General features: G+C 50.1%; 2 protein-coding genes across 2 annotated transcripts in view; one reads left to right on the forward strand and one right to left on the reverse strand.

Annotated features, from left to right (window-relative positions):
- Positions 1-2,946, forward strand: part of TWF2 (twinfilin actin binding protein 2) — an 89,252-nt gene extending 86,306 nt beyond the window's left edge. Inside the window, exon 9 of the mRNA XM_065407378.1 lies at positions 2,755-2,946. Coding sequence (XP_065263450.1) covers positions 2,755-2,832 — 78 coding nt within the window. The 3' untranslated portion in view covers positions 2,833-2,946. The remainder of the gene's footprint in view (positions 1-2,754) is intronic.
- LOC135880946 (hyaluronidase-4-like) lies at positions 1,682-17,478 on the reverse strand. Its single transcript, XM_065407376.1, has 4 exons — positions 17,459-17,478; positions 7,599-8,607; positions 5,192-5,281; positions 1,682-2,074 (listed from the first exon to the last, which is right to left on the reverse strand). The coding sequence occupies exons 1-4, from the start codon at positions 17,476-17,478 to the stop codon at positions 1,682-1,684; spliced, it is 1,512 nt and encodes a 503-aa protein (XP_065263448.1).
- Positions 17,479-21,609: the final 4,131 nt, after the last annotated feature.

Consider the following 21,609-nt stretch of genomic DNA (forward strand, 5'->3'; position numbering starts at 1 on the left):
GTATTCAATGTGCTCTGTTGAGTCTCTGCTGAAAATTTAAAGCGCTATGGGAAATGATACCTCCATTCTTTTGTTGTATGGACAAATGCCTGGATCTCATGTCTTCTGCCCTGTCTCTTCCCCCCCCCCACCCTCACCCCCTCATGCTTCCTAATGTCTCCTGGACTGGCCTATGTTGAGCACACCCTGATACCATGGAGTGACAGAAGGTGTAAACATGCCAGCTGTGGCTAACTATGTGGAATGTTTTCATTGTCTCTCTGTGGGGGTGATAGCTCCGAGGCAGTCTGCAAAGGGAAAGGAAGTCTTGCATTCTCAGTCTGGAAGTGCTATGGTTTGCGGGGTGAGGGGGGCGCAACTGAGGCCTTGTCTATGCTGTAAATGCTTTACTGGCATAGCTATACTGAGGGAGCCCCTAGTGTGGATGTAATGGATGGTAAGAGAAGGGGGGTTTCTGCCAGTGTCAGATCACTGCCTCTCCAAATGACATTAGCTATGACAGCAGCAGCTCTCTTCTCTGCTGGCGTAGCTGTGTCCAGGCTGAGGGTTTTGCCGATATAGCTATGTCGGCTGGGGGGAGTGTTTTTTTATACCCCCAACTGATGTAGTTACACCTATAGAACGTAGTAGTGTAGACATGGCCTAAGCGTCTTCTGATGCTGGACTGCCTAGAATGGAGTCAGAGGCAATCTCCTGGTTAGGTGCGTAAAGAATTCATATGACTCAAACCACCTCAGCTTTTGCTAGTTGGGAGGTACCTTGTGGGAAGAGAGTTTAGGCTCGGCTGTTCAAAGGTGCCTAAGGGAGGTAAATGCCCAAGTTCCCTTGAAATTCAAAGGGAGTTGGGTGGCTGATTGTCCTTGGAAAGTCTCCTCCCTAGTCTCATGGCAGTTCCTAGTGGACAGGAGTCCTCTTCAGTTAGCAGCTTCCCTGCCCATCTCCAAGGGGATTGCTCCAAGCTAGGCTGGAAATCATTCCTGGGCAGCTTGCACTTCCAGGCTAGGTGGAGCAGTCAAGGGCCAGGCCTATACGCCACAAACATGGTATTCACATGGAAAATATTTAATTAAAAATAATCAACCCAGACTCTTAACAAAGAGAGGGAATGCAACACCACACACACATCCAGGAGTTAAAATAGCACCGGTCACATTGGGAAGGCACGTAAAAACAATCTGAGTAGGATAAGTCCACTCTGCATATAAATAGGAAGGACTTTAAATGTTTATGGTTCTTGAAGAGGCAAGAGTGTGGCCATTGGTAACTCTATTGTAAACAGCTAATCCTGACCAGTGTGATATTTTAAAAAGGAGCAATAGAAAACTGCCCTTTGTCTGGCTGTGATTCAGGAAAATTTGCACCATACATATTTTTTAAGTTGCTTCTGTGCTGTAGAAAGTCACTGAACTAAGTGAGGAATGTAATAGCACCCTAAAAATATTGCAAAGAAAGCTGGGGAAAATCCACACTGCGTGACCCCGGTTGGGGAGGGAGGGGTCATGTACCGGGGGTCATGGGAGCTGGTGGGATTCACAAATGTCTGGAAACTTTCCAGATCTCTTGTCAACACACAGAACCTGCTGCTGGTTTTCCTCCTTCCTTGTCATTCCTTTTTCTGGGGTTCACATCACATCACAGGCTTCACAAATTCACATTGAAAATAATTTGTTGCAAAAGTGGGTCACATGCCCCACGTCCATATTGCAGACATCGCCACCATGGGGATGCACAAGTCCCATGCCCAGAGCTGGTTGCTGTGACCCCGGGAATGGCAGTGTTCCCCCCTCCAGCCCTGGTAGCAGTGACATGTGAACTCTTGTCTCATCCTGTCCCTCTGCTGGGTGGTGAGGGCTCCTTTCACGGACACGCGTGGTCCATGGGCGGCTTTGTCCACTCGGATCTGGAAGGAGCTCGCGTCCAGGTGCAGGTAGCTGTCCAAATCCATCTTTCTGCGAAGGCAGCGGCCATGGTTGTTGCAGACAAACTGGCTGCAGAGTTTGGTTGCCGTGGTCACGTTGATGATGTAAGGGCCTAAGGTGCCAGTCAGGTATTTCTGGATCTTTACACAGTTGGGCTGGAGAAGGAAAATTAAAGCAGTTACGCACCACAGCCAGGCTGTGCTATGCTAGATTCCAAGGCCAAAAGGGACCATTGTGATCAGCTGGTCTGACCACCCATGTAACACAGGCCATAGGACTTCCCTGAATTAATTCTTGCTTCAAGTCCAAAAGCTATGAGTGAACTAGACCAGATCTTTTAGAAAAAGCATCCCGGCTTGACTTTAAAACTTCCAGTGCTGGAGAATCCACCACAACCTTTGATATGTTTAATTACCCTCCTATTAAAAAATAGAGCCTTATTTCTAGTCTGAATTTGTCTGGCATCAATTTTTAGCCATTGGATCCTATCACTTTGTCTGCTATGTTGAAGAACCCTCTATTATCAAATTTCTGTTGCCCATGTAGGTACTTATAAACTGTGATCAAGTCATTCCTTAACCTTCTCTGTGATGAGGTAAATACAGACTCCAGGAGCTTAGTCACTAAAAGGCATATTTTCCACTCCTGCAATCATTCTTGCAGCTCTTCTCTAAACCTTTTCCAATTCATCAACATCTGGCTTGAATTCAGGAGACTAGCACAGGGCACAGGATTCCAGTAGCTGTCCCACTGAAATTACTTCATTGCCAAATAGAAAGGTAATATAACCTCCTGTTCCTAACCCTTCATCAGTGATTATTTTGTTTTCTTCCAGGTCATTGATAAAAATATTAAATGGTGTAGGGCCAAGAACCACTCTCTGCAGGACCTCACTACAGACATACCTGCTTGATGATAATTACATTTTGGAACTTGGGAATCAACAGCCACGCAGCTTTTAATCCATGTAACATGTGCCATGCTGATTTTGTATCATTCTAATTTCTTAATCAAAATACTATGTGGTACCACGTCAAATGCCTTACAGAAGTCTAAGTATAGAACATCAACTCTATTTATCAGCCAAACTTGTAATACAGTATCAAGTTAATATCCAGTTAGTATGACAAGAGCCATTTTCCATAAACCATGTTGATTGGCAGTGGTTATATTACCCTCCTTTAAATTCTTTGAGTCCCTTATCAGCCGTTCCAGTATTTTGGTTGGAATCAAATTCAGGGTGACAGGCCTATAATTACTTGGGTCATCTTGTTTTACCCTGAAATACAGAAACAATGTTAGCTTCCGTCCAGTCTTCTGGAACTTCTCCGGTATTCTAAGAGTTATTAAAAATCAACATTAAGGGTCCAGAAAGATCCTGGGCCAGTGCTTTTAAAAATATTGGGTGCAAATGGGCTGGGCCTGCTGATTTTAAAGATGTCTAGCTTTAGGAGCTGCTGTTTAATAGCCTTCTTCGTTTGGAATGGAAAGTATTCCATAATCATCTGATATCAATACATCATCTGGCTTTTTCTCAAATACAGAACAGACATATTTTTGAATAGTTGTGCCTTTTCTGCATTATTATTGACAATTCTATCATTTCCACCTAGTAATAGTAATGAATACCATTGTTAAGATTTCTTTTGTTCCTGATATTTTTAAAAATCTCCTTACTGTCCTTAACTCTACTGGCGATAGATTTCCTCTCATGTTTTTTTGCTTCCCTTATCAATTTTCTAAAATGTCTGGCTTCTAATTTACATTAATTGCTATGAACATCCTTCTTTTTTTCTATTTGTTATATTAGATCTCTCTTTTTTTTTAAAGCAGTGTATCCTCTCAATTGTGGGATTGAGTAATCCCATTTGAAAAATGTAAATTACTTTTAATCTCTCTTTCCCCTGGGTTGTTGTTGTTGTTGTTCTGCTAGTAGTACCTAAAAGACCTCAGCTGGGATCAGGAGCTCTTGATCATTTGCATCCATTGTTGATTTTTAATAAATCTTGGAACAGGGGCCAAGCTCCACGGGACTGGAAGAAAGCTACTGTTGTGCCTGTATTTAAGAAGGGTTAATTGGATGATCTGAGTTAGTGTAGTCCTGTCAGCCTACACTTTGATCCTGGGCAAAATGGGGGAATGGTCATTGTGTACTCTCTTAGAGCTGGTCTACACTAGTGGGGGGATCGATCTAAGGTATGCAACTTCAGCTACGCGAATAGCGTAGCTGAAGTCAAAGTATCTTAGAACAAATTACCTGGGGTCCACATGGCGCGGGATCGACGGCCGCGGCTCCCCCATCGACTCCGCTACCGCCGCTCGCTCTGGTGGAGTTCCGGAGTCGACGGTGAGCGCGTTCGGGGATCGATTATATCGCGTCTTAACGAGACGCGATATATCGATCCCGGATAAATCAATTGCTACCCGCCGATACGGCGGGTAGTGAAGATGTACCCTTAATAAAGAATTAAAGAGGGGATCAGCATGGGTTTATGGCAAATAGATCATTCCAAGTTAACTTGCCAGGCCCTGCTCTAAAGAATTTAATAATAGACAAGATAGCCAAAGGCAGTGCTACTATCCTCATGTTGCAGAGGGGAAATTGAGGCAAGATCAAGTGACTTGCCCAAGTTTATATGAGATCTCTGTAACTGCCCTGGAAATTGAAGCCAGATCTCCTGAGGCCTAGTTCAGTGCCTTAAGCAGAATATCAGCTTTCCTTTTTAATTAATGGGCCATGGCTCCCTTCACGGCATGCTGCCTGCTCCAATTCCAGGCCAGCGTACCATGCTGCAGTTAACCTCCGAGAGCTGTTTGCTTGCCCCTGTGATGAGCTGGCAGGTCTCAGTCCAGCCTCTAGTGAAAAAATGTCACCCACCCTCTAGCAACAACTGGCATTTAGCTGGCAGCTGCTGGGCCCCACCTCAGCCCTTAAGTGTAGGATCATTGGTGCAGGGAGCTCACTTTCAACAGTCTGCTCAGTCCTTGGCCAGTTTGCTGCCACTGCTGGGAGCTGGATCTGTCCTATGTCCCCCTCAAGCACCCCTAGGGCCAGCTCAGCTGTACGTAACAGCAGTGCTCAGGGGGAGGTGCATCCAACCCCTTGCTGCCAAGGCAGGGAGGAGCTCAGGTGGTGTTCATTTGGGGGGCAAGTAAAGGGCCCCAATCCCAGCTGCAGGTGTGCATACATGCCCCCTGTTCTCCCCCCCCCCACCCCCACCCACCCACTCACGCAAACAACCACTGGTAACTCCACAAGTAGCCTTTATTACCCGGTTGCGAGAATATTCCACACCTCCCCAGAGAACGATGCCGTGAGCCCCCATGGCTGCTGCCTGCCCGATCGTGTGCACTAGGTCTGTCTGCAACAAGAGAAACCAGCAGCACGGTGAGAATGCCAAGCACAGAAAAGCTGGCTGGACAGCCGAGAGAGTCCGGTAAAGCCAGGCCCATGAGCATCCAGCTGACTCAGTTCCTTTCCCTGTTATGCTGCAGCAACAGCCTGTGTAGTGGGGTTACTGCCCGGCAGGTGCTCAGAGCAGGCCCGCCCTGGGGTTGCGATAGCCCCCTCTACGGCAGGATATCAGCTAGGCCTCTTCCCTTTCATGGTTCTGAGTGTGAGTCCAAACCACTTTGGGTCCTCAGGGGAGGGAAAGGCAGAAAGGCTCTTTCGAACTTAATACACCGGGTTGCAGCCCGGAGTGAGTTTTTACGACCCAGTGCCAGGTGCCCATGAAGAATGGGAGTTACTAATGGTGCTGCTGTGAGACTGAGCTGCTGTACAGTGTAGAACGGCTCCGGTGGCACAGCCGGCCGTATTCTATATAGAGCCCCCACGGCACCATGAAAACACGATAGGGCCAAGCAAGGGTCTGGGCAAAGTGCTGGGAAATGGAGAGTGGGATAATAGGCGCTTAGCATTGACTCTGTGTGTAGAACGGTCTATGGGGGGGCAGGATGAGTATTTATGTGAATTTATGGAGGATGAGTGAGCAACCGTGCTGGAAACAGGAGCCGGTTTTCCACAGGACGGGGACAGAGGGGGCAGCAGAGGTGCACAAGGCTCCCTATAGCATCCTGCAGCTGTGCCTGAGCCATGATTTGAAGGGGCCATGAGTAGGAAAGGGGGAGATTAGCTTCCATAGCCCATTCACTCTGTGGAGTTCCTGTGGCACTGCCACCAGACATGCTGACTAAGGCCTGGGGTGCGGGGGGGAAACTAGGAACAGCTTTGAGTCGGTCCCTATCTGCGCCAGATTTGAACCAGTAACCTGAAGATAATGGCTCTATAGCACCCTGCTAATCCCCCTGATCATGTTCTTTTGGCTGGTTGTAATTAGCGATACCTTGAACCATTCAGAGCTTCCATGTAGATAGCTGTTTGTCCAACACATGGGGCTTGCAAGATGCAGCTGGAAATCTCGTGAGCCCTGGAAAGCCTGGTTTTGGCTTTTCCACTCTTGGTCCCAGCCAGACACCAGCAGTGCAGAGATGCATGAAAGTTAACATTAATCTAACAGTGTTTAAAGACATTAAACAGCAAGAGAGGTTTGGTGGAAGATTGGGGTGATGGCTGGCAGAGCAAGGGATCTTATGTTAACTGCCCCGCTTTGACCATCCTTCTTTATACTCCCTCCCCCCCGCCTCAGCTCTGAAGGACTGACAGTCTGCAGTGTGTGTGAGACAGCAAATGAACAGGGACTGCGGGGGAGCGAATGGAGAACCCTAAATGGACAGGCTGGGTCTACACAGAGGCTACTGTATTTAATCAAACATTTTCACCGATGCTGGACTTGTGGCAGAGCTGCAGTGTAAACAAGACTGGAACCGCTTTTAACACTATTTGAGTTAAAAAACATGCAGAAAAGCAAAGCTAAGCAAAAGGGTGGTAGAAACAGCCCCAGCCACCAGCTGAACCATGGGAATTTCTGGTGAATTTCTCCAGTGCAAGCAAAGAAACGAAGAGCTTGTCTATACTGGCAATTAACAGCGCTGCAACTTTCTCGCTCAGGGGTGTGAACCCCCCCCCCCCCCCCCAGCGCAGCAAATTGCAGCGCTGTAAAGCGCCACTATAAACAGTGCTAATGGGCAGAGCAGTGGTTACCCCCCAATCCTGCCGGCTTCACACTGATCCCTCGCGCTGGGCAGTTGAGCTGCTGCGAAGCATGAGATAAAAGGAGCATTGAGGAATCCTGCTCCTCGGGAGGGAAGGATTTGCCTTTGTTAGCTCAGTTATGCAAAGGCTTAGGCCAGGCTCCTGGGATGGCTGGAATCCTGCTAGCAAGTGGTGTTTGCTAGTTGGGGTCGAGTAGGGATTCATGCCCAAGCCAGGACTGGGAGTTAGTCATTAGTGGGGATAGCAGAATTTAAAAAGGATTCCTGACCCCATGGTGGACAGTGGCTGGCATTTAATGTGGGATCAGCCGTGATGGGGACAGGGGAATGGCTAGGGGGGAAACCTCATCACATGAAGCTAAACTCTTCACACGGAATTAATTTCCTGACGGTCCCCCTCCCACCCTCTCAGGCCTTCCTGATGCACAAAACAGAGTCACCTACTCCTTCCCAGCTCCCAGCACTGTCAGGGCTGAAGGTCCTGGATTCGGTCCCTACTGTTAACTAGTTGCAGGGGTTGCTACGCCCAGAGAGTGGGGAGGAGGAGGAGGGACGGTATCTCACCTGGGTTAGCTCCTTCAGGGTGTAGCTGTAGAAGGGCCGGGCATACGCGAAGACAGGCAGGGAGTGGTTGACGGAGGGCAGCTGAGCCACGCGCAGAGCTTCGCTTAGCTTGGCCTGCACAAACTTCTTGCCCTGCGGGGAGGCTCTCAGCACCTCCTCCATGTAGATGGAGGGGTAGAGCGCCTTGCTCTGCTCCCACAGCCACAGCAGCTTGTTGTTGCGCTGCACCTCCACCTGGGGGCAGCCCCCAGTGAAGTTCTCAAAGTCATCCCAGTAATGATAGTTGTAGCATTCAGGGAAGAGGTAGTAGCCCCACCAGCCCCCAGGGCGCAGCAACTGTGCCAGCTTGAGGGTCTCCACCATGAACCTGGCCGCAGCCGTCTCGAACTCCCACTTGGCCTCCAGCTCCACCTGCTCATCGGGCCAGTGTGGGTTCCTTTGCCTCACCAGCCGGGCGGACATGGTCCGGTAGACGTTCTTCTTGTCCCAGTTCCGGATCCACTGGGGCCTCCAGTTCTCCCAATCGATCACGGACAGGCCAGCGAAGGAAGCTGAGGGCATGGCGGTGGCGATGTCGCTGGTCATCTTGTCCAGGTGGTCCAGCAGGCTGGCATTCTGTGGGCAGCCGCCGTTGATGGCTACGGGCGGCGTGGTTTTGTTCAGGTAGTAGGGGTACAGACCCAGCTGATCGTAGTAGAAGATGGTGATGTTCCCGCCTGTGAAGTCTTCCTGCGCGTTCGCCAGGAGGCTGAAGGAGGCCACACTGAGGGGCACCTCATAGGAAGTCCAGCACCGAGCCGTTGGAGCATTCCAGGCCACCAGAAAGGGCCGGTCTGTCACAATGGGGGGCAAGGATGGCTTCAGGTTATGACCTCTGGGCAGCTTGGGGCACAGGAGCAGCAGCAGCAAGACAGTGCGGTGCAGGGGGCACCCGTGTAGCCTGAAGGCCGGTGAGCTCCATGCCAGGAGCCTGCCCGAGCTGGGCCTCACTGCAGTTTGCTCCACTCTGCTGTAAGAAAGGTGGAAGAGACAGTCAGTCAGTCCAGGAACATGGTCAGGAATGCGACAGCTCACCCCGGGCTGGGCCCAGCTGGGGAAGAGAAGGCCAGGCAATCTATACTTCAGCAAACCATCCCTCCCTCCAGCCAGGTGTCCTTCTCTCCCCACCACTAGGCACTTAGCTAATGACAGCACATTAGCTCATGGGCGGATGGGGACACCTTCCCAGCCCTCGCAGTCAGCTGCTTCTGCTGCTCTTCCTCCCCTTTGAGGAGCTGTACGAATGCATGACCCTTACATCTCTGCTCTCCACCATCTGTCCCCTCTGCTCCCTCCCCAGCCCCCTTCTGCAGTGTTCCCTTTAGCTCCTCCTCCCACAAATGGACCTTGGCCCAGATCCTCACAGGCACTTAGGTGATGAATTCCCATGGGCCCTTCCACCTTTATTACCTTGCTCCCCATGCTTGTGGAGGCCTCCCCATCTGGTGCCCTAACTGCCCTATCTCTTCCCCTTGAGGCACACTCCCTCCCTTTGCCTCACCACCCCCATCTCCTCTCTGATGCCAGCTGCGCCCACGCCTGACCCTAATCTTTCACTCTGAGTTAGCGTCAGCATCCCAGGGCAAAGGCCAAGTCTCTGAGTGCTTGTAAAGCCCTGCAGACAGGGACGATGTTATCAAAAGCACAATACAACCTGCTCTGGGTTGGCTCTCACGTTTCTGGGTGTCGTTTCTCTTCGCGGGAGTGGGGGCGAGTCCTAGAGCCAGCACTGGGGGCTAGTGGCAAAGCATCTGTCTGGTCTCAAGCATTGCCATTCTCCCAGGCCTGGAGTGGAAAAAGGGCTCCCCAGGAGAACCGTTATGTTTGCAAATTGCCTCTGCGCCACAGGCTGCCCTCCTAAGTAAGCTAATTTGCAGAGCAATTCAATGTAGATGTGCATGGATGAGCGAGGGATGCTCTTCTTCTGGCGCTGGGGTCATTGATCAGCTTGCAGTGCAATTCACGCAGGCTGCTAAGCGCTAGGCCAGGGGTCGGCAACCTTTCAGAAGTGATGTGCCGAGTCTTCATTTATTCACTCTCATTTAAGGTTTTGGGTGCAGTAATACATTTTAACGTTTTTAGAACGTCTCTTTCTATAAGTCTTTAATATATAACTAAACTATAGTTGTATGTAAAGTAAATAAGGTTTTTAAAATGTTTAAGAAGCTTCATTTAAAATTAAATTAAAATGCAGAGGCCCCTGGACCGGTGGCCAGGACCCGGGCAGTGTGAGTGCCACTGAAAATCAGCTCATGTGCTGCCTTTGGCACATGTGCAATAGGTTGCCTACCCCTGCGCTAGGCTGTCTCTGCCCCGCCTGCCCCCAAGCTACTAATGCCCTGCTGATCTACCAGGGCAGGAACCAAACCACCCACCACCCTGAGTGCAGGCACCTGCCACCCCACCAGCGTTCAGGTGCTTGCTGAGCATAGCCCTGTACCACCAAGGCTCTGACTAGATCACCAGACACAGGGGCACACCAGCCCTGTAAAGCAAAGGGGTTAGTGGGGTGGGTCCTGCTGGGATGATTCACAATGTACTTTGCAAACCCCATTCATCTGTGTTCTTTACAAACCCCCACCCCCTGTGCAAGGTGTCAAGAGCCCCCTTGGCAGGCTCTGAGGGTCCTCAGCTCTCATCCCAGTCGGTGGTAGTGGAGAAGGCCTTTCGGGAGCAGGTCCTTAGAGAAGAAAATCTGAGCTCACCTGTATCTAATTTAAACCTTGTAAGCACAGATTGCGCAGCCTGGTGGTTGAAGCCTCTGCCTTGTTCTGCAGGGGTGGCAAGTTCATATTCTACTAGCAGTAGCCTTTTATTTTAATACCTCATCCATCAGCTCTCCCCCATCCCCCTAGCGTCGGCCCTTGGGACCTTAGTGTGCCAATGCACCCGGGGCTGCTCCCCTCCTGCCTTTTCCTGTGAGCCTTCTCTAAGGGTACGTCTACACTACCCACCGGATCGGTGGGTAGCGATCGATCTATCGGGGATCGATTTATCACGTGTAGTGTAGATGTGATAAATTGATCCCCGATCGCTCTCCCGTCAACTGCTGAACTCCAGCTCGGCGAGAGGCGGAAGCAAAGTTGACGGGGGAGCGGCGGCCGTCGATCCTGCGCTGTGAGGACGCAAAGTAAATGATTCTAAGTCTATCTAAGATACATCGACTTCAGCTACGCTATTCTTGTAGCTGAAGTTGCGTATCTTAGATCGATCCCCCCCAGTGTAGACCAGGCCTAAGATTATCTCCATAGGGAGGGTGGTTAGGGGGCAGGAGGGAGAAACTGTCCTGAAGTTTGCTCTCAGAGAGAGAGAGAGAGAGGCGATTGCCCTCAGAACTGCAGTGTATTAAACCTGTCCTCAATTAGCTGAACTGAGGAGGAACCTGCCTGGCTCCCACGAGGCAGGATTTACTCAGCAGAGACGATTGGCTCAGGGAGAACAGAGTGAGCGGCTGCCTTAATTAGAATAAAACAGCTGGGGAGCAAGGAGATTCTGACCCCCCAGTTCTGGGCTGGGAATTCCCCTTGCACGGGTGGTGTGGGCCAGTATAACGCAGGTGTATTCAAAGAACCTAGTAAGCTCTTACTATCTAAACTCCAGCTTTTCCAAAACAAGATTCTGTAGTCAAATCTCAGCATCAGATGGCCAGAAAAAATCACTCTGGAGGAGGACGAAACAGAAACCGATAAGCAGGAAATTCCGGACCAAAAATGGAGACGGTTAGGACATACATGGAGGAAAGAGCAGAACAACATACCTAGACAGGCGTTGGACTAGAACCCCCCGATCAAGAGGTGACTAGACCAAGGATAACATGGAAACACCCAATAGAAGCAGAACTGAAAGCTATCAAAATGCCTTGGGAAGAAGCTAACAGTGCAGCAGAGCAGCAAAGATAGAAGGCAGTGGTGCAGGCGCGGTGTTCTGCATAGAACAGCGAGGCAGAAGAAGACGAGCTGCAGGGACTGGGGGGTGGTGGAGGGGTGTGTGTGTGTGTGAGTGGGGGGGGAGGGGGGGTTCTGAGCTCCAGCTGCTGTGGATGGCAGTTGTCAGAGTTTATAAATGTGAAAGTTCCTCCTTTCTGGCCCCTGGGATTCGCAACGCACAAAGGTGGCATGAACCAGCCCAACACAGGGCAGTTAGGGCCACCTGGCCTGGTGGGCCTTATGATGGGGACACTTATCCACTGGGATCTGTCCTGAGGTCACTGAATTCATTTTGCCCACGCCAACAAACAGACATCAGCTGGTGGTGACGGGCAGTCACTGTTGGCTTGTATTTGAACTAGCACCCTAGAGGTGAAAGATTCAATAAGCCAGTTATCTGCCAATCCCCAGAGCTACCAGCGCTCCCTGAAATAGACTCATGTAGTGAATACATGTAAACATAGGAGAGTCTGAGCCAGCATCCTCAAGCCACATGCTCAGTGCCCGCATCAGCACAGCTGCCCGCTCAGAGACTTTGCCTTGCCCGGGTAATGCTTGTGCAAAAGTTGGAAGGACTCTCCCGTTTTTCCCTAGACCAGGATTCCTAGCTGCATGTGCAGGGCATCAAAGAGCCATCCGTTTATTCCAGGCACGGTCTGCCTGTGTGACCTCCCCCCCGGATTACTTTGTCCTGCAGGAGAGGGGGACTGGCAGCCTGACACTTTGGCCATGGATAGCGCTCTCTGCATGTGACAGGCCCATGGCTCTTGAGCAGCCTCACTACTCAGTGAGCAGCCGGAGGTTCCTGCCACTCACGCAGCCACTGTGTCAGCAGGTGTGACCCCCTTGCCGCTTAATTACAGCATGCGAACTGTAATGGAGCAGCGGAGACTCCTGCAGATGAAAGCCAGAACCCCTGGCAGGTTCCTGGTGGAGTTAATGATAGCAGAGTAACCATGGCAACCACCTTCTCCCCCTTCTCTAGCCCCCCCCTTAGGAAAGTTTTGTGGAAATGTAGGTTAGCTGGGGAGAATAAACCGCTCTGTGCCCATTAGTGCTCTGAGGTGCAGGATACTGATAGTCAGGGCCCTGTTCTTTCCTGTTTTATTCTACCGTAAAGTGAAAGGTCTGATTCTGTGAGGTGCTGGGTGTCCCTTGAACAACCTCAACACTCAGCAAAGCCAGGAGCAAGACAGGGAGCTCAGCACCCTCAGCCACACACTCACCGCTTCTAAACACCTGCCCAGGAGTGGAATGAGTGGCAGTCAAGGAGGAAAAGCTGCTCTCAGCTGCGCCTGGGGCAGGAGCTCCAGGAGCAGTAACTGTAATGCCAGGGGGATTCAACAGGGGATGAGGGAGGTGGCACAGAGCCTTCCTCCCTGAGAAGTGCAGCCAACTTTGGGGAGAGGGTACAAAGAGGAGGCATACACTCCCACAGGAATGGTTATCTGGCCCCACATGGGGGGATACAGGCTAAGACTCACCTGCATGCCCTTTGAATCTGAAGCGTCCTTTAATCTGTGGTGAAATCTGTGGCTCAGGAGTTCAGATCTTTTCACAGAGGTTCAAGAAAAAATACTGGATTTGCCTCTGGAAGGAACTGCCGTCTTTGGTGCTAAGACAGACGAGGTCTTAGAGAAGTTAAAGCCCCCCAAGAACTACAGCGTTAAAGGAGGTTCAATCATCTCCTCAAAGGAAGGCCGCAAGGAGCAATTTCAGCAACTAGCTTCCAGACATGGCTTCCAGCAGCAACCCAAGCAGTCTGGGAAGGCTTCACGTACCCCTCAAAGGAGGCAAAGATCTCTCTCCTTGGCTTTGCCTGCCTCGATGACAGGTGGTGCTAGACCAGGGGTTTTGGAATGTGCCAGAGGATCCCAAATCAGTTATAAAAGATTTAGATCCTCACCTTTGATAGATGGAGATGCTCAAATGGAAGGTGGCTACAGCAAAGCTGTATTTTTATGGAGAGATTCTATTCTATTCCTTAACCTCCCCTCATCGCCAAAGTGTCTGAGCCCTTCCAGTAGTGCATTAAGTGACGTGACTCATATCTGGTTTTCTCTTCTTCCTTTCTCTTCCTTCCTTCCCAGCTATAAGTCCAATTTAATATGAACAAACTGCCTCTAAAACAATCCAAACCACCTGAAATTTTACATACCACAATTCATCCTGAGGGAGACTATGTCTGGAAAGGTTGGGACAAAACTCAGAAAAGGCATTTTGGAGATGCTGAGGCTACAGATTTCACCTTTCAGAACATTTTTCCAATGTCTTTGTGTCTCATTGTCTCTCTCAATGTACAACCATCAGACTGGATTTACGCCACTGTCCTTTGGTAGGAGAAATGCTTTGGACTGGTTTTGGGGGGGAGATAGCAGTTATTTTGGCACTATCACATAGGGTGTCGTCGTGAGCCCTGGGCCTCAAACCTTGGTCTGCAGGATCAGCCCTGCTCCACCCCTCCACTTGGCAGCCTGCTGATAACTGCTTACTTAGGACCCATCAGCCCCAGCCCGAGTCTGAGGCTCCACCCCTGAGATCCTATTGGCAGAGTCCCAGAGCAGCTGATTGGCCTGCTGGCCCTACTTAAGCCAGCAGCAGGAACAGGAATCTGTCTGAACAACTAGGGTCCACCCTGCTCCTGGTCCCTGAGCTTGACTTCCTGGCATCCCATCCCGGCCTGACTCTGGTTACCGACTTGTGGTTCTGATCTCAAGTTTGTCTTCTACTTCTGACCTGTTGGTAGCCTGAATCAGCAGGCTCTCGACTCCTGTCTCATGACTGTGGACTCCAGCTCTGACCACTAGGTCTGGCTGCACACGACCCCGCTGTGACAGGTATCTTCACTGCAGAGTTAGCCTAGGTGTCTGGCTCCCAGGTAGACTGAGCACCTAAGTTAGCCTAGCCCAGGTGTGAGCAGCCACACTGCAAAGTTGAACCTGAATTACTGTGTTCAGTATATTATGCTCTCGCTGATAGAGCTGGGTGGGAAATGGTTTTCCTGACCCACAAGAATTTGAAAAATATTCCCCTCCTGAATTGGGACGGGAAGTCAAAATCTTGAAAATGTGCCTGAACAGAAACCCTGAAAAAAATGTTGGTTTGGGTCTTTTAAAATGTTTCATTTTGATAACTTTGAAACATTTTGTTTTGTTTCAGTTATAACTAAAAATTAACTAAAAGTTCAAAAGGTAAGTCATTTTGAACCCAAAGTCAGAATGTTTCCTTCCAAAAATGTTGAAATGGGCTATTTTGACATTCCCCAATCTGCCTTCCCATATCAAATAAATCACTGAAAATAACATGATCCTGCGGGATGTTTCAGTTTTGATTAATTTGCATTTTTTAACACAATTTCTTTTTATAAAAAAATTCCTGACACAGCTCCACTCACTGGTCCCCACTCCCCTCTGTGCACTGCTAGGTCTTATGGGATACACCCACAGGGTTCTGTGTGCTGCAGAAATCTGAACTGCTGCATGAGTCTTTCCCAGTGAATTGTGGGAGAACTTGTCTGTCCTTCTGGGTACATGGGGGAAATTTTGGAGGACGATCAGCACTCACGTAATTTAGCCTGCTTCCTCATTGCAATGCTGGCGGATTACCAGCCCAAGTGGAAAAGGAACCCAGGCTCTCTAACCCATACCCCAGCTGTGCCAGTTAGTCAGGGTTGAAAGCACCACTACACTCAGGTGAGTTTTTTTGTGTCAGGAGGTGGGGTTGAGGGGCAACACCTGGGTAAGACATACCCGTACATTCCAGAACGCCTGTATTACATACACCCATCAGTTTGAGGCATGCTTATCTAGGCATCACTATCACTTTGTAAAGTGTCCATGGCCAGACACCTCTGGCCATGGTTGGGGGTTGGTATGATCCAACCTCACCCATCGATCACATGGGCTCATTAAGATATCGGTACTTTTGTGGTCACAAATGAGATGGACCTATGTGATGGATGGATACTCCTGTCTCTTTCTGGGTGTTCTTGTTATTAGTATGGTGCTTCCGGGGGAGTAGAGTTAGGGTTGTTTGGATGACTCTGCAGGCCTGTAATTTGGAACGTTGTTGTAAAGCATGCTCTTCTCTTGGATTCTCAAGGCACTCGTCTCACACACGTGAGTTTGAGGAGAGAACAGTGTTCTCTAAAGGGCATTTTGGATGCAGGGACAGATTCTTTCCCCCTAAAGGACAGGCATAATGAAGATTTTTGCCTGGGATTATATTACAAATGCACAAAATGACCCTCAGAACTCTCCCATTTTCCAGTGGGAAATCCCCTAGCTCCTCTGCCATTGCTCCATGCACATCTCTTACAGGAATAGCTCCAACCTCAGCCTAACAGCAGCGGCAGCTAAAGTGTTTGAGGCCATTGGTGTATGGTTTTTAAGGGGATAGCTGCATGAAAACTCTGGAATACCATTATCCACTAACAACCTCTGTGCTTTTCACCACCACCCCCGTCCCTTTGGATGAGCTTTTTTAGAAGTTTTTCCCAGGGAAGAACACAGATTTGAATACTACACATGCTCTACACACCAGCTGGAACAGCCAGATCCTACGCTACTCTGCAGCATTTTGTTCCATGCAAGTGTACAAAGGAAACAAACAAATATCTCATCCCTTTAAAAATTATTTCTCTTTCATTCTTATTTCACTCCTTTCCTTTCCTGCCCTTTACTGTACACCTATTCCCCAGCTTCTTCCATATATGGTGGAAAGAAGAAAAATGATTCAAAAGAAAATTGCTATGTGCTAAGGTTCTTTCCGAATTAGATCATTGTATGAAAAAACAAAACTACAGAGCTGTTGTTTTAACAATAATTGTTCAAGTTTAGAAGGACGTATGATTTTCCTGGTTTAAAAAAAAAAAAGAAATCAACATTAAATATTTCTTGTGTCCATGAAAGATATTCAGGACCAGAATCTGAGCTTATTTAAAACCTGGTGTGAATCAGGAGAAAGGGCACAGAAGTTAATAGAGTTACATCGGTTTAAAATTGGAATCAGATCAGAATCTGGTCCCCAGAAGACAAATGTTTAAGGATAAGTTGCTTAAATGTAGCAAGAAAACAACATTATTTTCACATCAAGTAATTTTTTTTAAAACAGTTGTCCCTGTTTTTTTGCTATACCCTCACTTCGGGGATCAATAAAAAGCTGTTTGTAGCCAGAAATGTATCTGCAATTCCTATGGGGGAGGAAGTCATACAAAGGTCAGGAAGCTATGGCCAGAGTGTCATCATATATTTAGCAAATGATAATGCAAACCACACTGGGAGGGGGGAAAATCTATAGAGGAAGGAAAAATGCATTGCCTAGTCTAGGAAGTTATGGCATGTTCACAACCAGGGAAGAGAAAGAGACAGTTAAGAGGAGAGGATGGTAATCTCCCTGGCTCCCCCTTTGCGCTCTAGATCACTGCTTACTCCACCACTGATCTATGCAGCTAATTTCCCCAGCCCCTTCTCGCTACACTGTATATCTTATTTCCAATTTCTCCTGGCTCTTAAACTCACTTACTATGCACAGCACTTGGACAGAGAGCAGTGGCGGCATGGAAATCGCCTCCACCTGCCGGATGTGTGTGTATATAAGAAAGAGAGAGAGTCTCTCAGAAACATCCTGGGTCATTGCAAAACTTGCACCTCTTTCTCACCTCCCCCGCCCCCAGCTGATGGATGGGGTAATATCCCTCTCCCATCTTATTCTCAGCTGCCCTTGGTCCAGGAGCTGGAAGAGAACTGCTGCTGCTGTGCGAGCTCCGACAGGTGAATCCTGAAGGTTTCAAGCGCAGCCTTCGTTCCCTCGCCTTTGAAGAAAAACAATGTAATAAAATAACCCAGCAGGAAAATGAATGGAGAGAAAGAAAGAGAGAGCGATGGATTCACCTACCAGAGGGGTTTTGCAGCCATGGCCGTGAGCTTGTCCCTTCGCCCCCTTTTTCCTCCCAGCAGTGCCCTGACCACTTTAATGTGCTGTCCTTCAATTTTTTTTTTTTTTTTAAGGCTGAGACCTGGAATATCAGGGCACCTGCTAACCCAGCTCCCAGGGTGGGTCCACTCTGGCTTGGACTGATTTCCCAGCTCCCAGGCTGCCCAAGGTAGCTCAGTGCCTCTCGCTTGCACCACTTTCAGATGCATTTGCAGATGAGTTTTGCACTGAGAGCCACTAAGTAGGTGATGCTAAGACCATCGGAACTGCAGGGGAGGGGGTCTACCTGTGGCTGCCCACCCCTACCTTTGAAGTGGTACAATCCATGTCTGTGTGCTTGCTAGAACAGCTGTGTTTATGAGTACCTCCTCCGGGCTATCCTCATGTTTGACTGTGGTGTGTGTGTTCATTCAGTTGCATAGAGACTCCACTACGATCAACTCATTCAGCCCCTGGCTGGCAGACGGGGAGGGCAGCGCTGTCTCTTCATGCCCACCTTTCCCCTGCTCTGCCCGGAAAGTGGCCTGTTGGAAGAGACCCTCCCACCTGCATGCCTGGGACTGAGAATAGGTTGGTACGCAACAGTCTCGATAGGTTAAAAAACAGAGGGAACCAATGCTCAGTCTATACACTCTGGGTCAGAGGCAGGGGCGGCTCTATGGTTTTTGCCGCCCCAAGCATGGCAGTCAGGCGGCTTTCAGCAGCATGCCTGCGGGAGGTCTGCCGGTGCCGCGCCTTCAGCATCACCGCTGCCGAATTACTGCCGAAGCCGCGGGACCGGCGGACCTCCCGCAGGCATGCTGCCGAAGGCAGCCTGACTGCCGCCCTCACAGCGACCGGCAGGCTGCCCCCCGCGGCTTGCCGCCCCAGGCACGCGCTTGCTGCGCTGGTGCCTGGAGCCGCCCCTGGTCAGGGGTGGCCAACCTGAGCCTGAGAAAGAGCCAGAATTTACCAATATACATTGCCAAAGAGCAGGAGCGCCGCCAGCTTTTTTGCCGCCCTAGGCGGCGAAAGGTCCCACCCCCGAAATACCGCCGCTGACCGGGGCGGCCGAAGATCTGGCCGCCACGGTCACCGCCCCCCAAATGTTAGCACCCTAGGCGACTGCCTAGGTCTCCTAATGGGTTGCGCTGGCCCTGCCAAAGAGCCACAGTAATACATCAGCAGCCCCCCATCAGCTCCCCCGCTCCACTCCCAGCACCTCCCATCCACCAGCAGCCCCTCTGATCAGCGCCTCCCCCTCTCTCCTTGCACCTCCCGATCAGCTGTTTCGTGGCATGCAGGAGGATCGGGACAGGTGGGAGAGGAGCGAAGGCATGGCAGGCTGAGGGGAGGGGGCTGGAAGGGGTGGAGTGGGGGCAGGGCCTGTGGCAGAGCCAGGGGTTGAGCAGTGAGCACCCCCTGGCACATTGGAAAGTTGGCACCTGTAGCTCCAGCCCCGGAGTCAGTGCCTATACAAGGAGCCGCATATTAACTTCTGAAGAGCCGCATGTGGCGCTGGAGCCACAGATTGGCCACTCCTGCTCTAGGTGCTTGGCAGGTTTTGGACACATTCTAGATGGTAAGGGAGTTTCAAATAGTCTGGCTTGACCGTGATAAGTGATTCTGACTGGCCTGGGTCCCTGGATATCGGCTCCCAGGGATCCCAGATCAAATGGGCTCTGTTTCCAAGTTTATTTCTAACTATGAGCCAGCCAGCCCCACTAACAGGAATGAAAAGCAGTGACATCGCATTTCTGTCTCTGCTGACACTGGCGGAGCTGACTCCAGGCTCATATGGGGAGCTGGTATTTCAGTAAGACGGTGCTATTTGGACACAGTCCCTTTTCAGAGTAGAACCAGGCACTGTCAGAACAAAGTGTTTAAGATCATTTAAAGCTGAGCTGCTCTAGCTAGGGAATCTGGGGCTTTTCTCTGCATTGTCTCCAGAGTGTGCAGATCCCTTCGAGCCAGGGGATAATAGCTAAGCTGGTTCTTTGTGAATGACTCTGAGTGGCTGGGGCTCACATGCTCATGGCTTGCCCATTGATGCTACACGTTCATTCACACACCCTGCTAATGAGCTCCTGCCCATTCCCTCCCTTTATGCTGCAGGGAGTTGGTGTGAGGGTCTAGTGGACTGGAGTGCTAACACCTCAGCACTGGCCTATTTTATTTGTGCCAGTCTGTTAACTCTCCTCGCTATTGAGGGATTTCAGAGAGGCCCTTGAAGCACAGCGGGCTGGTAACAACCGTCAGTTGCTACAGAACTGGGCTGGATTTGAAACGTGGCGTAGAGATGAAATCCTCGGTAGGAGATGCCAATCTCCTGCGCCATCAAGCTGAAGGAGCGTACCCTGCTCTTTAAGGCACAGCCCATGGCCCAGAGCTGCACTGGCAGTATGTTGTAGGATCCCTGTCAGGTATTTTTCAGGATGCCTCTCAGAACTTCCCAGCACATAAGGGGAAGGAGCAGAGGATCCAGTAGGGGTGCAACATCTTACTCCACTGGTGGTGCCAGTCCTACTCCAGGGTGCCATGCAGGGGTGGGGAGGCCATAGCTGCACTGCCATCTGCTCTGTTTGAGGCACTATGCAGCATCAGGGACAATGGGGTGGCTGTGGCCCCCGCTCTCCCCACTGTGCAGTTACCCTTGGCCCTCACAAGAATCACACAGGGTGTGAGGGGAAAGCTCCTTGGCCCAGAGCCTGAAAAGTATTCCAGTGAACTCAATGGAAGTGAGGAGACTAAATTCCTTTGAGGATCTGGGCTCTTATGCCTCCTGGAGCCTCCAGCTGCATGGCCTTGTATGGGCCAGGCATTGGCCTTCCCCCACGCTGGACTGCCATCCTCACAGCTGCCCCTGTGTTTGCTGGCCATGACTTAACGCCCCCTTTCTGAACAGGGACACTTGGGTTTTACATCATGTTTGAAACAAAAAAGTGCTTAGCTGGGTTATGACCCAAACGTTACAGACTCTCACTTGCTTTCCCCCACGGACCCGGGTGAGTTACTCTGTGCACCTCGCTGGGGCTGGGCAGTGCAAATAGACTAGTTGGACACGCGTGTTTGTTCCCGGTCAGGTTCAGTGTGACGATCTGGCTCTCACACACACTAGCACAACATTGCATTCAGGTTGCGACCGCTGCACGGGAACATTTCAATCCACACCAAATAAATCTGCTTCTTTTAAAAATATACATGATTGGAAGCATTTCTACTGGGCTCAAGCCACATCAAACATTGCTTTTACTGCCCCTAAATCTGGGGCCTAAATTGAGTTGGCACTGTCTCATTAATGGAAGTCCCGGGAATATATAACTATGCCACGTTCACCAGCACTGTGCCAGATGAGAGCATGAGTTGCTGCCACCTGACACAAGTTTAAATAATGAAGTGCTCTATTTAGCTTGTATGAGAGTCTTTGCATAACATGGCCTTCTCCCTCCCTGCCAAGGAAATGCTGTGAAATGACAAGGCAGAGGATAACTGTCTCTGGTGGTTCCCGACAACATCCGCCTAAACTCTGATGATGATCAGAGAGGCAACCACTCTAGAGGGTCTCTCCAGCTAGCTTCATACAGTGACACATGGCTTGCCCATCACCAACAATGGCACGGAATGGGTTGGCTTTTGTGAGTTACAGTAGTTTGCCAGCCACTAAGTCAGAATCTTCATTGTGCCAAGAGGGGCATTCACTGGAAGTCAGCAGCGCAGGATAATATCGGTCAGTGAGGTGGGAAAGAATTTGTCCCTGCTGGGAGTTGAACTGTGGATCCAGTGTTGAGCTAAAGGAGAATGTCCATAAGCTGATGGCGGCTCCAGCATTAATATTCCCCAAGTCTTCAGCTACTAGAGGGCAAGGCAATGACAACGCTTCCAGGAAAATCAGACCCCAAGAGGAGCAGCCAGGAATTAACACTATTAGCATAAGCTGTGTTCAATTGTACAGTTATCTACCAATGCATGAGTGATGCACATCATCCATCGGTCCTGCCCTCCAGCATGTCGGGGTTCCCACTGTAGGAGAGACAATAACACCTTTGTCCAGGAATCCTTCACAGTTCAGTGGGGGAAAGGGAAAGGGAGTGGGAGGTGGGAAGCTGTAGATGTAGCCTCAGAAGCAAGAAAGA

The sequence above is a fragment of the Emys orbicularis genome, chromosome 7 (assembly GCF_028017835.1).
Source record: "Emys orbicularis isolate rEmyOrb1 chromosome 7, rEmyOrb1.hap1, whole genome shotgun sequence".
Taxonomy (NCBI): domain Eukaryota; kingdom Metazoa; phylum Chordata; order Testudines; family Emydidae; genus Emys; species Emys orbicularis.